This window comes from Heterocephalus glaber, unplaced genomic scaffold, assembly GCF_053883595.1.
Source record: "Heterocephalus glaber isolate CG9 unplaced genomic scaffold, H.glaber_assembly_v1.0 deba00001600, whole genome shotgun sequence".
Taxonomy (NCBI): domain Eukaryota; kingdom Metazoa; phylum Chordata; class Mammalia; order Rodentia; family Bathyergidae; genus Heterocephalus; species Heterocephalus glaber.
In genome coordinates this window covers 38,811,032-38,827,825 of record NW_028258372.1, presented here as the reverse complement: position 1 = coordinate 38,827,825, position 16,794 = coordinate 38,811,032, and the positions used below count along the sequence as shown (strand labels likewise).

The window sequence follows — 16,794 nt, the reverse complement described above, 5'->3', positions numbered from 1 at the left end:
ATGCAATCAAATGCTAGGCTCTGCAGTACCCACCGTAAATGAAGAGAGAAGGTGGGAGAAACTAACACTGACCAGAGATTTGGGGCAAGGCCTACTAGGTACAGCAGCCTGGAGTTTGAAGCTGGTGGTTGTGAAGAATGACACTATCATATGTGACCTGTAAGAAATCTAATACAAGATGGGGCCCTGGTAGTGCCACTGTGATCCTAAAGTGCTATGCTACTTTGCTCTGAAAAACAAATAATTACAGTTTTTTGATTCTTCCCTTTTTACACACCACCAGAGAACATGAGTCATTAGGTACACATGACTACTCTTTCGCAAACACTGCCTCCCAGAGCAAAACAGGTATTTAAAAATGTAGACCTTTAGAAGAGGAAACACTTTTGCAGTTTATCTGCAAAATGAGAAAAATCTCAGCATCGTGACACATGCCTGTAATACATCAGCACGCAGGAAGCTGAGGCAGGAAGGATTCTGAGTTTAGGTTAGTCTGAGCTACACAGTAGGATCTTGTCTCAAACTCAATCATTCAGTTCCTACTCATTCATAACTTGCTATAATTTAACAGGTCCTGAATTAAAGCATATTTTTGTACTGTTTAAAATTCATTTACAAAATAACAGCATAAAGAAATGACATGACTACTTAAAAGATCTATTTTTGAACACTTATAAAGGGCTTTAGATTAACTATTTACATACAATTAACATATATACTAAAAAGGATTCTGGATTACATGTTCAGGGGCATAGCAGATCTTTTCTCCTTTGCAAAGGTAGTAGCCAACAGTTATATATACTTAAAAATAAGAAAACTAAACAAATTTTAAAATGATGTAAAATTTGACTTTTCTTTTTACTGATTTGTGTCTTCTTAAATTATTGTGTAATTTTTTTCCTCCTCTAAAAGAGGTTTTGTTTGCATTATCTTTCTTTCCAAACAGATTCAGTAGTCTGGGACATGGGCAATAATAATATTTCATGGAAAGACAGTAGTTTCATTAGAGTGGTTACACATCTTCCTGGTTAAGACTGAGGCATGGGATCCAGACTGCTGGCTGCAACATTTACTAATTAGTGATCTTAGATAACAGCTTAACTTCTGTCTCAGTGTTTTCATTAGTAAAACAGGAAACAGTACTCAGTTATCAGAAGCATTACATAGGACAATAAATGTAAGTTCTTGGTGCAGCACTGACACAGTAAGTATTCTATAGATGTTAGCTCCTAATAGTACTACAGTTTTATTTTTCTGTTCTCTCTCTCATCCCTTTCTGGGACTTTGGCTCTCTGAATGCTTGGTTGTTGCAAGCAGAATTAAGCATAAATAAATTCCTTAACATTCAAATAAAGGATTTGATTACCTAGGCTAATTCCTAGTTATTCTTTCTAACCTACAGACATTTAAAGTCATTATTTTACTGTCTGGGTTGTTATGCACTTTTCCTAGATAACCAACCAGTGAAGCTGACTTTGGAAAGCAACATAGATTGTGTGTGTGTGTGTGTGTGGTGTGTGGCTTTCATCGATTTTTACAACTTAATTAAAATCCAGAATCTTTAACTTTTTATACAAACAACTTTAAAAATAGCCACATGCTATTTCATATACAACTCCCACATGAAAATGTTGCTTTCATAATGAACCATGAAAAGGTTAAAGTCTAGACACACTTTTAGTATCTTTAATCATCTCCCTGGAAGAACTCCTGCATCACATAGCCAAAGAAAGTCACTAGGTTTGGGGCTGTGATGAGAACTAAAACTCCCATTGTGGGTAACCACAGCCATTGCATAATAAGCAGGTCAAGAACAGCACCAAAGGAGCTGAAAAAGAAAACGAACTCTGTTTTCCTTTGGGCTTCTGGGTATAATTAATTGTCCTCTCACCCAAACATTGTAAGATTGATGGGAAAAACCAAACCAAACCAATGCTGAACAGTCTCAGAACTTTTTCAAATTTGAAACCAAAATCTCTCATCACACATCTGGTTATGTACTAAAAACAAAACTAGAACTCAACTGATAACTCATTACCAGTTGACCCTTAACTGACTTCCTAAATTTCTGGATCCTTTGAGAACTAAGGCTTATTACTGTAACAGAAGGTTAACTACAATGCCCCCAAATACAGAAACAACATATAGAACACGCTTTATTCCTGAATGTGATATCAGTGATAACTGGACAGGAAAGAGCCAGAAGCAGCACGTATCTTCATCTGCTTGTTGGTATTTCCCTATGGTTTATTCTCAGCCCTTTCCTTAGTTACGTCTGTTCCTTAGTCAAGCTCACTGCTCCCATACTTTTTTTTTTTGGTACCGGCGATTGAACTCTGGTTCTTACTCTTGCGCAGCAGGCAGCGAAACCACTGAGCTAAATCCCTGGCCCCCCCATCCTTTTAATTATAAATATCAATATCTTTAACCCATAATTTTCTCTTGAGCTTCAAACCAACTGCGGCTTGAATATCCTTTATCCAAAATGTTGAGAACTCAAAGTGTTTCAGATATTTGAATATATATGAATATAATATGCATATAAATAATAAGACATCTTGGAGCTAGGTCCCAAGGAAATTTGTTTGTTTCATATACACTTTGTACATGTACCCTGAAGATAATTTTATACAATATTTTTAGTGTGCCTTCATTTTCACTGCAACCTGTCTCATGAGATCAGGGATGGCAGATTCCACTTGTGGCATCCTGTCGGTTAAATAAAATTTGAAATTATGGAGCACTCCAGATTTCAGATTAGGGATGACCAACCTTTATTTTCCAGATACCACCATCTGAGTGGCCTAAGAAAGCTCTAATTCAATCTACCTAAAAGTGAAACCATTTCCCGATACAAAATCCTTTTGCCTCCTGTGTCTGCCAGCTCAGTTTGTCATACCATTTTCTACCAAGTCACGTACACAAGACATTTTGGAGTCACTTTGATCCATTCTCTCCTCTCCTGGGCTCATCCTTCTCTGCATTCAGCCCCCAAGTCTTATCATTTCCATCTTCTAAACAACTGAATACTTCTCTGTACTACCTGGGAGATGTCTGTTCAGGCCTTCATCATTTCTCACCTGGAATACTGCAACCAGGGGCCAACAGACCCGATCACTTCCCAACAACCCTCCCTCCACTGACCAGCTTCCACAGCTGCCTGAGTTATTTCTCTCACGCAATTCTGATCACAGAAACTTTATTTCAAATCTTTAATCTTTTATCCACAGAATTACTCTTCAAATCCTGAGAATGGTACATTAAGCCTCACATGAATGACCCTGCTAAATCTCCAGCCTTATTTCTGATTGTACTTATAAATATATCTTTTGTTCCAACCACATTGATTTGCAGATCTCAAAATAATGCCATATTTTCTCATATATATTTTCTCCCTTGTAATGTACTATTTCCTTCTTTGCCCACCTAGCCTCTAGTGTTCTGAAAATGTCAGGATAATGCATTTACCACTTGAATAATCTCCTAAAACACTCTGTACCTATGTTTTTATTAGAAAACTCATTTCTGTGTGTTGTAATTCATGATTTTCATCTCTCCAATTAGACTGTCAATTCCAAGAGGGCAGGAACTTTGCATTTCACTTATGAATTTCAGTGTCCAGTACAGGGCATACTATATAGCAGATGCTCAAGGAATGTTGTGGAAGGATTCAAAATAGGGTAGTTTGGATGGGCATGGTGGTAGATACCTATAGTTCCTGCTGCTTGGGAGCCTGAGACATAAGGATCACCTGAACTCACACAAGTTTTATTCCAGCCTGGGAACATAGTAAGGACCGCTCCCCCCCCCCCCCGCCCCCGAATCAATCTCAACAAACCAAAATAGGGTAGATGGCCTTAATACTTATTTAGGGTGGCAAGGAAAGGCAACAGCTAGCAGGAAAGGAAGAGATGTCTTCAAAATTTCCAGGCTTAAGCCAAGCACAGTGGTGCCCACTGTAATCTCAGCACTTTGGGAAGCTGAGGCACGGGGATCACAAGTTCAACTTAGTGAGAATTGGGAAATTTAACAAGATCTGTCTCAAAATAAAAAAAATAAAAGAGGTTGATGTAGCTCAGTGGTAGAGTGCCCCTTGATTCCTAGTAACCCCGGCCCCAACTCACGTGGTGGACACACACACATACAAACACAACTTCCAGTTTCTCTGGTCAACAAACCAAGGCTTCATTCAGATGCCACCTCATTTGGCTCTAGGTAGGACATGAGTTGACTAGTATCTACCTAGAATTCATGCAATGGTTTACATGGACACTACTGTCATTCCTACAGGTCCTACTACTCCTGCCTAGAAAAATTCCTTGGGCTGAATAATTACTTCTTATTGACTTCTCTTGAGTGGAATTTTAAAAAACCAAACTTCAACCAACTAAACAAACAAAAAGATACACTAGTGGTTTTAATTAGGCAGAAAAAATGGTTAACAGATTGCACTCTTAATAGCACTGTTCACCCAGACAAATGTTTCTCATTCCGTGACGATAACTTATAAAGTAGAATAAAAAATGGATTCCAGATTGGTAGTGCCCCAGATGTAGAGGATAAGACAGTAAAGCTACAGAAGTACTTCATGCTTGCCAGAGGTGCACACAGAGCACACATAAAGAATAATTATCACAGAACGTCTGAAAGGTGAGGAGGCACAATGCTTCTGGCCTGTGAATCAGAGTTGCTGCACAGACAAGCTCTTATGAAAGCTGCAATCTTTTATCATCCAATTAGTTACCAAATATACTGATTAGTTTGTAGGGTTGTTTATAAAACAGCAAGTTGATTATTCCCTTTGTGTACATTAATGGCCAGTGTGAAAAATGGTATAAAATTTTTTCCGTTGAGATGTGAGATCTGAAGCAATCCAGACTAACTGGGAAAATGCTCCTGATCCTGGTTTATAAATTCATGTCAAATCCTATTATCACAAATACCAATTTGAAGAAAATCTGCCTAATTAAAAGATTCTCAGTTCAGCTGATGATGTATTCAACTAGTATTTGTTTTCTGTGCATATATCTTGGATTGTAAAGTATTTTCAAATTAGCAAATAATTTGAGAATACTGACTAATGATTACCTGGCTCATTCCTTCAGGGTAATTTAAAAGGCAAAATCATCTGAACAGCTTCGTTTCTAAACTGTAGAATTTTATGTTATACACAGTGACTAAAAGGGAAGAGATAGGGGTGTTTAGTGTCAGAATTGTTTTAATGTTGACAAATTACTGTCAGGAAGAGCTTTTCTACTAATTTGTGTGAACCAAGTGTTGCAATTGTTTCAGGGTGGGAGAAGAAAGGTCAACCCTCCATATTCTCATCAAGGGGAACCTGGCATGGTTCCCATTAGAAATGAGAGTGGATCAGGAGGTTGTTCTGCTTTTCCTGAGTAACAAATCAGATCTGTCGCTCAGGGAAGTCCCAACCTACAGAAGCAAAAGAGGTGGGGAACTGATGTGAAACTAGTGTGCAGACTAACAGAAGCCGTTAAAGGAGTTACGTTATTATTCTTTATTCCACAGGAGACCAAAGAGTAGTATCAGGAGCATACCACTTAGCAACAGCCCCACTTAGTGAAGGCTGGAGTGGGTGGTGGGGAAACAAAAAGGACAAATGGATATTTTCTCTGTTGAGGAAGAGGGGTGAATATTTTTAAAGATCATGTTTACTAGATAATTTGTGTTCAGAGAATAAAAAGTGTTAGTTTTGAAGTACAAACCAGAGAAAGTAAACATAAGTCTTCGCTGGTGGGGACCTGCACAATCTTTTGCATCTCACTAGGGAGTTTATTGGTTGCCCAATCTCTAGCAGGTATTAGTTTTTATATTATTAAAAGTGTCTTAGGCTTATCCAGTACAGAAATACTGTATTATATAATATGAAAAGTATCAGATGCTGCTAGGAGTTTAAAAGTCAAGGTATACGATAAAATAGTTTCAGTTTTGTAATCACTAAAAAAAACCATCCTGTCTTTTGTTTTCTCAAGTTAAAAATAATAACTGTTAAAGCTGGGCATGGCGGTGCATACCTGTAATCCCAGCATTTGGGAGGCTGAGGATTACCATGAGTTCAAGGCCAGCCTGGGCTACATAGTGAGGCCCTATCTCAAAAAAACAAAATAATAATAATAATAATATTTGTTAAGTGTGTAGTTTGCTCATATTGATTCCTGAACATCTGTTGAAGAGCTAGGTATTCAAAATATTTTCTCTATGTAAATAGCCATTATTTAAAAATTCTCTGAGGACATTTTCCTTATATGGAAACATTTCATATTTGATCCTTTTAATACCACTAAGAAAATTACAAAGTTTTAAATGTTTGTTCAAAATTCAATCCTTTGTTTTAAAGAATGTTGGATCTTTTTAATTTTGTGTGGCCTCTAGCAGAAAACTATATGTACCTGTGCCATATATAAATGTCCTAGAGGTTTGGATGAGGACAGTAAGAAAGCTGTCTTGGCTTTAACTCTGAAATGAACACAATGACTTCCTATATCTTTACTACAAATGTCCAAGCATTTTCTTCATAAGAGGAATCAATAAGACCTTGTAGCCCCAAGGTCTCAGTGTCTGGAGGCTCATGGTTGCAGAGGGTATAACTCGAACTGGAAAACTAGGCACAGGAGACTCAGTTACGTCAATTCCCCACCTCGGTCTACAGACACCGTTATCCTGCTTCCTGCAATTTCAGTTTCCTGTGTTCTCACAACTACTTAAGCTTTTGTCATCTGTGCCCCACAGCATGTCCTTAGCCTTGACCTTCAAATCTACTTGATATATGCTCCAGCGTTGCTGATGAATATGGGATTGGGAGTCAGAAAGACCTGAGCTTAAATCAAGACTTCACTGCTTATTGCTAAGTCATGCATCAGAGGACACATGAGCACAAGACCACTACAAAACTAGTTTATAAAGAGCACCCTACTTGGACATGAGAGGAAAGGAACTAGGCTAATGAAATAGCATGGGATGAATCTCAGCTTGGTAACCAATCAACCAGTCTTGAGAGTCAAGAGCCTCTAAATTTGTTTTGCATATCTTTCACTTTTGCACACATTAAAGACATAAGTAACATAATGGAACATAAACAGTATATTAAAATCGGCTTTCTCTGCAGTATGGTCTCAAGCCATTTGGACACTGGAAGTTGGTTACAGTAAACTGATACTATTATGGGAATCCACAGCCACAGACCACTAAAACTTTTTAAAGGTATCCATGTTTTGGTTTCCTGTAATCTAAATTCTCAAATTTTCTTACTGTGACCTCTGTCTAAAAGGTGGGAATCAGAGACAGTGGAACAAGTGTGGGAAGGGTGGATGGTGGCTGCTGGGCATGAGACAGTAAGAAAATAGTACCTAACTCTAAGGAAGAAATAGAAAGGATAAAAGAGGAGGTGGTCACTAAACCAAAATTTGTTGAATGATTGCCAGGTATCACACACTGATCCAGGAACTGTGGTTACATTGAACAAACATTAACAAAGGGCTTTTTAAACCCAAAGGTACTATGGTGTATGATAAGAAGGAAGGGAGCAAAGGAAACCTCCTGGGGCCGGGGATTTATTAATGGTGTTTGTTGCTGACCTCAACTGGTAGCCACCAGAAAGCACCTAACAGCTGTTGGGGAAGAAGTGTCTGAAGCTCCTTGGAAAAAGGAGGGTACTCAAAGAAACACTCTCGGAACTCAGTAACAGTGACATGCATGTCAGAGCCTCTCTTGGTCCCCTCACAAAAACAGTTCACGAATGAAACAGCTTCAAAACAACATTGTTTTGGTATTCTGGTAACTAAACATCTCTGGATGAGGTCCCAGATCAATATGCTATATACCAAATTCCACTACATGATCATTTACATTATGAGGAAGACACTGAAAATGGATATAAAATAACTGGGGGGAAAAAGCAGTCTGTTGGTGTTTCTTGCAGATTTTCTCCCCATAGCTCCCCAAATAAGGAATGTATGACTGTTCCTCTTCTAAAGCCATAGATACGATCCAGCACAATCTAGTTCCCTAAGAAGGAACTGCTACTTTGTCTACTACCTAATATGCCCACCAGGGCTTCTCCTAATGTGCCATTGCTTTTGTCAGCTTCCTACAGAAGGAAGACACTATGTTAGATGCAAATGCCCATATGTTAATCACTCTAGCAGAGACATTCACCAGAGTAAATGGAGAAAAGTCTCAAATGGTTCTGCCTAGGACATCACAAACACCTCCACACAGCTGGTTATCAGTGGCCAGGAGTTATTTCTTTGGCTTCCAAGCACAAAATTTCCTAATGGTAACTGGTGACTGAAAAGGTTCCAAGTGTCCATAAGTCCTTGCTCATTTTGGTCTTTCTATTACTCACAGATATGCACAATAGGCAAAGGCATTTCCCATGTACATGCATGCATAAATTCTCAGGCAGAACTTGCCCCTGACTGAAGTTTAATGCATACAGCTTGACAGCCACTTGGGAACTTTTGTTCTTCAAACAGTATTGACCCATAAAACACAGGAAAAGCAGCAACTAAATATAATCACAGAAAGTAAGAAAAGCGCCATGAGATATAGTGATTAAAAACTCTCAAATCTCACTGTCAAGCAGTTTACAACTAATTAAAGGCTAACAGACGGAAACTAGCCTGACATATTTAAGGCTGCTGTTCCTTGTATCGAGTATAATGAACCATAACCTCTCGCAGAGAAGCTAACAAGGCCTTTTACTTGCATTTTTTCCTTCATGACTCCTATATGTCCTGAAATGCATTTGCTTTCCACCTAATCCCCCAAGTTACATATAAACATATTTCCCAACTTTGATACAACTACAAAACATGTAAATAAAAAAGGCTGCTTACTCGGAATGTCTTGGCAGTCGGGGAAGGAGATGCTGGGGGAGAATCAGACTGAGATTTCCTATTCCGAGTGAATTCTTTACTTCGGGTATATACAGAGGACATGGCTCCTCGGAATGTAGACAGACACTCAACCTCTGTATTCTTCACACAAAGCTGAGAAATTGCCCCTGTAGGTTACCCTCAGACTCTCTCCCTTTGAGTTGATGCAGGATGACTTTGTCTAGAACTAAATAAAGAATAAAAGCTGCCCTGTAAATTATAGTCTTGAGCTCTGAAACAGTCCACAGTTAAACAGAGTCTGAGAGGCGTGTTCCGTCAATATTTTCAATTCGGCTTCAACCACAAGTGCTCAGGACTGGTAGTTTACGGCAGAGGGTATTGTGCTGAGCAACACCTTTGTGTTAGATTGAGTCCTTGATTCTCCCAAAAAGACACTTCTTATTGAGGCTTGCTCTTCAATAAAATCTGTGTCTAGGTTCCTGATGACAACAGGTTAAATCCCAGAAGAAAGATGAGAATTATTCTGGATCCTGCTGTAGACGAGTCTGGGAACAACTATCGTCACTTTATCCAGAGGAAAGAAATACACATCCTCTGGAAATCATGCTGTCTTCCCTTAGGTTGACTCCACTGGGCTGTAAAGGTTTAGAGTTGCTGTGATAAATTCAGGTTAAACAACTTAAAAAACAAAAAATACAAATAAGGAACCAAGAGTTCACGAGAAGGAGGCAGTCTGGGGAAGTAAAGTTTCCTAAGTCCTCCGAGACGAAGCTGCTCTTACATAGAAACACTCACAGTCATGCACACGTCGTTTCCCCTCCCCGCTTCTATTTTCTGACATTCCAAATCCCTATTCGCTCAGCGAGGAATGCTGGAGAGGAGCCAAGGGCAAAGATTCACTTTCAACTCAGAATTCACGTTGCCACTTGTAGAAGGAAAAGAAATCTCACCAGCTTCTGGGAATAAAGGGAGGCTTTTGGGGGGCACACTGAAGAGCACCCCCCAACCTTCCAGTATTTCCCACGTCAGAGTGGGGAGCAGGCTCCAGGGTCAATTTCTCTAAGTATAAGAATGATGAGTTTTCAGCTTCTGGATCTCTTAAGTAACAAAGCCCAGACAGAAACATCATCAAAGTACCTTCAGGCCTTATGCTCAACTGCAATGAGATGTCATTCCTGAGGCACTGAGGACGCCCAGCAATTTGAAATTTTAACTCATTGTAAAGGAAGCTCCCTGTACAGATTTTATTGGCTGAATCTCTACATATAAAGCTTATCAGAGTTTCCTAAGATGCCACAATCAAGAAGGAACAATATTAGAAAGGGTATAAAGGTGAGGGAAAAGAAAACAAAGTCAGAAATGAAGAGGAACAGAACTGTAAAACTGCATGACTACAGGACTCACTACACAGGGAAAATTAACAGTTAAAAAGGAAGGAATTTCTTTGCTGGGTGTTGAAAGATTTTGGAATTGCCCTTGAAGAAACATCTCAAATTTAATCTTTTGCACTGTGCTGTCATCACTACACTATCCAACATTTCTAGGCCAAATGCTTTCTAAGCCAATGGATTGATCCCCAGAGTAGCAACTCACTTCTCTCTGAGCTCTTGGAAATTCTATACTGCCTTTCCTTTCCCATAGGAAACATACTTTTTCTTTCAAATCTTTCAAACAAACCACTCTTTCTTCTGATCATCTTGATACCTTCTTTATTCCAGTGACCAGTTTTGTGAAGTTAAATTAAGAGAAGTGATCAGTGGCTTGAGGGTTAGTCCGAGGAATATAGTTTGAAAAAAATTTATATAGATTCATTTCCAATCTAAAAGAACTTTTTGGGGGGAATTTGAGATAGGGTCTCACTATGTAGCCCAGGCTGGTCTGTACTCATGGCAATCCTCCTGCCTCAGGCTGCTAAGTGCTGGGATTACAGCTATGCACCACTACTCCTAGCTAAAACATGTTCAACATCACTGTCATTTGAGAGATGCAAATGAAAACTTCTTAAGAATTCAGATGTAGGGGCCGGGGATTTAGCTCAGTGGTTCTGATGTCTGCCTTGCAGGTGCAAGGTCCGGAGTTCGATCTCAGGTACCAAAAAAAAAAAAAAAAGAAAAGAAAGAAAGAATTCAGATGTGTGAATTTTACATTGTGGATACATCTTATATAGAAATCCCATCTGATAATAAATAGTGTGTTTCAGCCTGGCATAGTGGTATATGACTGTACTCCCAGCACTGGGGAAGCAGAAGGATTGCTAAATTTGAGGCTAGCCCAGGCTACACAGTGAGTTCAAGGCAGGCCTTGACTGCATAAGACCATCTCAGAAACCAAACCAAACCAAACCAAACCAAACCAAACCAAACCAAACCAAACCAAACCAAGGGGTGTGTGTGTGTGGGAGAAATATTGATGTGAGCCTAAATGGTAACATACTCATAGCAAGCATGATTGGTTAGAGAAGGACCAGGGATACCTGTCACTGTGTTGACTGCAACTTATCAGGTTACATTATTATCAGGCCAGGCTCTTGATCTGTTTCTATAAAGTTTATACAGTGATTTCCCACTCACTGACAACTAAAAGGGACTGCAAACCCCTTTTACTCCAAAATGGCCCCTTTGTCTTTTCATTTCTATCTTCTGTCTCCATCCTGGAAGTTCTAACAACAGTGAACTCAAATTTTACAGTGTTGGCCGGGGATTTAGCTCAGTGGTTTCGCCGCCTGCTGCGCAAGCAGAAGGACCCGAGTTTGATCCCTGTTACCAAAAAAAAAAAAAAAAAAAAAATTTACAGTGTTAATATATCTTATCTGATCCTTTCAACATGCTTAAAAGTACATTACTATACTATTATTTTACAGATGAGGAACTGAAACTGAAGTTCTGAAAGGTTAAATGACTTGGTCAAAGACATACTATCAGTAAGGTCAGCAAAACGCAGCTCCCTAAGGAATATACTTTGGTAGATTAAGGTAAAGTAAAAACAGATCTGAAAAGATGCACCAATTCAAAGTCTCTGAGAAGATTCTAAGTATTTGAGATATCCAGAGTGGATCAGAAATATATGAACAGAGATAATTTCTCCAGAAAAGTTGAATCGAAACTTTCTTCATTCACTTTTCTTTTATATACTTGATTTTTTCCAACCCAGTCAACAAACATTTATTCTTCCTTTCTGACTCAAAGAACATTAACTACTCTGTCAAAATGAAAGTATACTTCAAATCTTAGTGAAAATAAGAACTGAAAAGAAATACTCCTTTTGCCACAGTCTTGTTCCTTTTGGTTACAAAGAAATCTACTTTTAGGGTAATACACGTTTCTAGGATCATTTCCAAATTAGGAATTTACAGATATCTTTTTTTTTTTTTTTTTTTGGTACCGGGGATAGAACTCAGGTCCTTGCGCTTGTGCAGCAGGCGGCGAAACCACTGAGCTAAATCCCCGGCCCAATACCAGTTTTAATATTCTATGCACTTTTTTGTATATCACTATATAAAAGGCTACTAGGAAAGAGATGATAGAATTTCATTCTCAAGGCTTTAAGAAAAAATATATTTCTCTACCTTTCCTGTCCTTCTTCCCAGGCTTCCTTATTTCTTGGAAGACAGAGCCCTGGCATAAGAGGACAGAGTGAGGTATTAGCCTGGCCTAGGGGACTGGGTTTATTCAAGGAGACTGAACAGAGAAGCAAAAATAGTAAGTACAATGGGTACTAAATTTTTCATTGTGAAAAAGAACAGATGTAAATATGAAAAAAGGGAAAGCTGGAATGAATGCTGTTGTAGTATGCAGGAATGAAGGTGTTGGTAAGGACTCTGGATTTTCGATATGGAGAGAAATAACTAAATATAAATGTATGTATATAAGTGTGTAAGTGAACACATCCATATGTGTTCCTTAGTTCTGTCTACTGAGGAGCAACACACCAATAGTGTTTAGCACACCTAGTACCCAGATCATTGTTCCTAAATGCCACTGTCCACTGAAAGGAACAGGGCTCCTAGAGAGAGGGCTGATTCCAGAGCTGGCACAGGGAGAGAAAATGAGCCTGAGTCTCTTGTGTCAGAAGAAACAGTTTAAACAATGATGGGGACATGACAAAAGGACACAGAAGTCTGCTTAAAAAGCCAAACCTAGGGCTACATGAGGATCAAAATAAATAAAGCTAACAATGAATTATAACCTACTAAGAGGAAACCGTAAGTGTACACTGATATAAATAGATGAAGAAAGTTCTTCCTTACACTAAATGTATTATTATTAATGTAGAAACAGTAATGAAGTTAGGAAAATCACCATTTAGCAACCATCACTGTAAAATCAATCCAGGCAAGGAATGATGCCAAAACTACTGGGTAATAGTAGATGAGGATGCAGATTTCATGCAGTGTCAAAGTGTTGCCTCATAGTATATTTATTAGTCACAAAAGAAAAGGAATTTAAGATGTCATCTTTACCTAGTGACCAAGTCAAGACCACCAGTAACAGGACAAGCTGACATAGGAAATAAGAAGAGCAGTCTCACTCCTGTGACACCATTGCCCAAAATGCATAAACTGGATCTAATTATGAGGGATCACTGGACAAATCCAAACTGCCTATTATCTTCAAAACTATCAAGGTCATAAAAGTCAAGGAAAGACTGACTAGGGAGATACAAAAATTGGGTGTAATTCACGATCCTAGATTGGATTCTTCTACCACAAAGGATATTATTGAGACAACTAATGAAATTTGAATTTGGTCTCTGGGTAAAGGATTTCTAGGTGTTCATTGTCCAACTCTTGAAATAGTCCTGTAGTGTGAAATTATTTCAAAAGAAAAAGAAAAAAGCCCAGTTCTTTCTTCTTACGAGGGTGGAAAAGGGGGACAAAATGATAACTTACCCCCAGAACTTCTGAAAGATAGCCTCTCATTACAGAGGACTCTTAAGATTACTGTACATGTTTATCTAGAATTAAGTTTGCTAATGAATCAGGCAATCACTTGCACTCAAGGCAAGATGACTGTAAGCTGAGACTCACTGGTAGGCCATCAATCAATTTAGTGGCTCACAATCAGATCAGATTGATAAAAAGCAAAAGACAGCTGGGTACCATGGTGCACCTCTGTAAGGTGCACCATTACACATTGAGTGTGTAAGCAAGGAGAGAATATGAAGACTCAGGTGAAGCAACAGACAGGTGAGAAAGAATATCATTTACTTTTTAAGTCACAGTCAAACTGATTTAAAAATTCCTGATGACAAGAGCAGATAAACATGTAAGCAAACAGGGGGTATGGACCATACTGGTAAAACTATATTAACTACAATAACTAAGAGTAATCCTTGTAAGTCTATTGATTTGTAAAACCTAGAGCAGCTTTATCACACTACAATTAAAAAAAATCTTGGCTAGGGATTTAGCTCAGTGGTTCTGCCACTTGCCTCGCAAGCACAAGGACCTGAGTTCGATCCCTGGTACCAAAAAAAAAAATCTTAATCTCCTAGAATTATTATTGTTTTGTACTGGAGAACAAACCCAGAGTACTCTTACCACTGACCCACATCTCCAGGCCTTTCACTTTTTGTCTTGTGTTGAGCTGGGCTTGAACTTGTGATCCTTCTGCCTCAGGAAGGATCCTTCGCCAGGATTTCAGCACCATCATATTCCACTGGAACTGATTACTTTTAAAAGTTATCTGAGAATAAGTCTTACAATGTCACAGCAACTATCAGTGTCTTTCAAGTTATTTAAAAAAAAAAAAAAGACTAACAGTAGAATAAAATCCTGTAGTGCTCCTGGCTAAGGGGATCAGAGGAAGTCCTCCCATTAACCCTTGGGAATGTCAGAATTAAGCCTGAGCTGCAATACGTTTCAGGTATGAACGACTTTCATTAGAAACTTTAGGTCTACTGCTGCGCAAGCACAAGGACCCGAGTTCGATCCTTGGTACCAAAAAAAACAACTTTAGGTCTAGCTGGGTGTACTGGCGAATGCCTGTAATTCCAGCACTCAGGAGGCTGAGGCAGGAGAATCTCTATGAGTTTGAGGCCAGCCTGGGCTACACAGAGTGAGAATACAGCTTGGAATAGAGTGAGACCCTGTCTCAAACAAAACAAAACAAAATAAACAAACAAAACCTTTAGGCCTAGCTTTTACTGAAATATCTTCAAACTTGAAACTTAATAATCTAAAACTACAATATCGCATATTCTATTTTTGGCACAGTGACAAAAGAATCCATTATCATCTCCAGGTAAACAGTAAGGGAATGTTCCTTGAAAAGGTAAGCATGGTTTCCAAACCACAAGGTCTTCAAGACCCAAAGTGGATCACTGACAGTTTGGTAAACATTACCAGGGCTTTAAAAAATTTCTGTTGCTTCCTATAAATCCACTGCTTGGTAGCTTAAGTTTATAAACTTCTGACCTACATCAATAAGCACAGTTTAAAATAGTTTACCTCAGATTTAGGGAAGAACACAATGAGTCAAGTATGACCAGTTCTGTTTAAGGTATCTGTTTCTCCTTTTGGAGCTGAGTTTGGAATACAACAATTTATGAATATAAGGTCCAAAGAATATATTTTAATTTTTCCTTACCAGCACACACTTTTCCATTAATCCATCTACTAACTATTCAGTGTTCACTATGTGTATCTTTGAGAAATAATTCCATCTCAAGGATATCTCAAGATTTATACAACTGTAAAATAAGACCCCTCTACAGCTAACATTAATAATCATCAAGCCCACTCTTATAATTTCTGATCTTATGCTAAAAAATAAGGTGTTTTAAAGGAGACTATCAATAGCATACCACTGGGTCGGGAGAAGTCAGAATTCACTCACTGCCTATGCATTTGCACTGGTGCTGTATTGCTGGGTACCCGGAGGGGCGACAACGGTGGGGGAGGGGAGAGAAACAGAAGTTCCAAAGGCAGCAGTTTCTTGTCACTCACCCCCTTCCTTTCCGTTTTTTGCATGTTTTGAAAGTCCTCCCCATCTCTTTGGGGATGGGCAAGATCACTAGTGGTAAGTGACATTTAATGAGGACTCCTGCACAGATGTTCCTGAGTGAGGGAGACACAGTTAGGCATTTTATCACAAAATGAATCTCTTACCCTCACTTCTCCTTTGAAATGAATCATTTCAGAGTGAAGAGCTGGCCTCCATTTTCACATGTAGGAAATGCATAGCAGAAAAAAGCCATGAACTCTCTCAGCTTAATAAAGGGCTTTTGACATGTGTTAAGAAAAAGTAATGAAGGCTAAACATCAGACCAACACACATATCCACTAAATGGCTTGCATATACTCTGGTGGGCTAAGGGGGAGGGGGAGGGGGCCATGTCATTTAGGAGGAGGGAGCAGGGCACAGTGCCATTTTGAGGTACAAGGCAGCAACAGAGAGGTACAAGAAGACAGGATCTACAAGCTGCCCAGAATGGAGCTCATAATAACTTTTATTAGTCTATAAAATGTCCCTAATTTTGCCCTTATATAGTTAAATAATCATGCCTTAGAGCTATGAAAATTTAAATCTCAGAAATTCACTTAAGGGTAAAGGGATTACAAAGGCCCTTTAAGAAAATCAGTTTGCAAATCTGACCCAGAATTGGTTCATGAGTTTAACGTTTTGCAATTAAATTTAAATTCAGCAACAGCAAACATTAGTGAAAAGCTACTTCTTTTTTTCTTTTTTGGTACCAGGGATCGAACTCAGGTCCTTGCACTTGCGCAGCAGGCGGCAAAACCACTGAGCTAAATCCTTGGCCAAAGCTACTTCTTTTTTATGTGAACAACTTATGCAGCCTTTCCCCCTTCACAGTCTTTGTAGACCCCAAAGGATATGAACAGCAGCAAGTTTAGAAGGGGCAACTCAGAATCTAAGTAGAGGTTTTCAAGGGTGCGGACAGGGCAATACTTACAGCACAGGCACTCGGAAATATG

The 16,794-nt window shown here is 38.9% G+C and overlaps 1 protein-coding gene across 20 annotated transcripts in view; it reads right to left on the bottom strand.

Moving 5' to 3' along the window:
• Nucleotides 1-16,794, bottom strand: part of Ppp1r12b (protein phosphatase 1 regulatory subunit 12B) — a 230,773-nt gene that overhangs the window by 54,466 nt on the left and 159,513 nt on the right. The window contains exon 21 of one of the 20 annotated variants that reach the window (XR_015444225.1): nt 8,859-9,493. The exons of 18 other annotated variants lie outside the window; for them this stretch is intronic. Coding sequence is in view for 1 of the 2 variants with exons in the window: in XM_021242358.2 (XP_021098017.1) it covers nt 8,859-8,960 (102 nt within the window). In the remaining variant the exon portion in view is untranslated. Of the gene's footprint in view, nt 1-8,858; nt 11,576-16,794 lie in introns of those variants that run through there. One more of the 20 variants, XM_021242358.2, reaches the window with a different exon arrangement.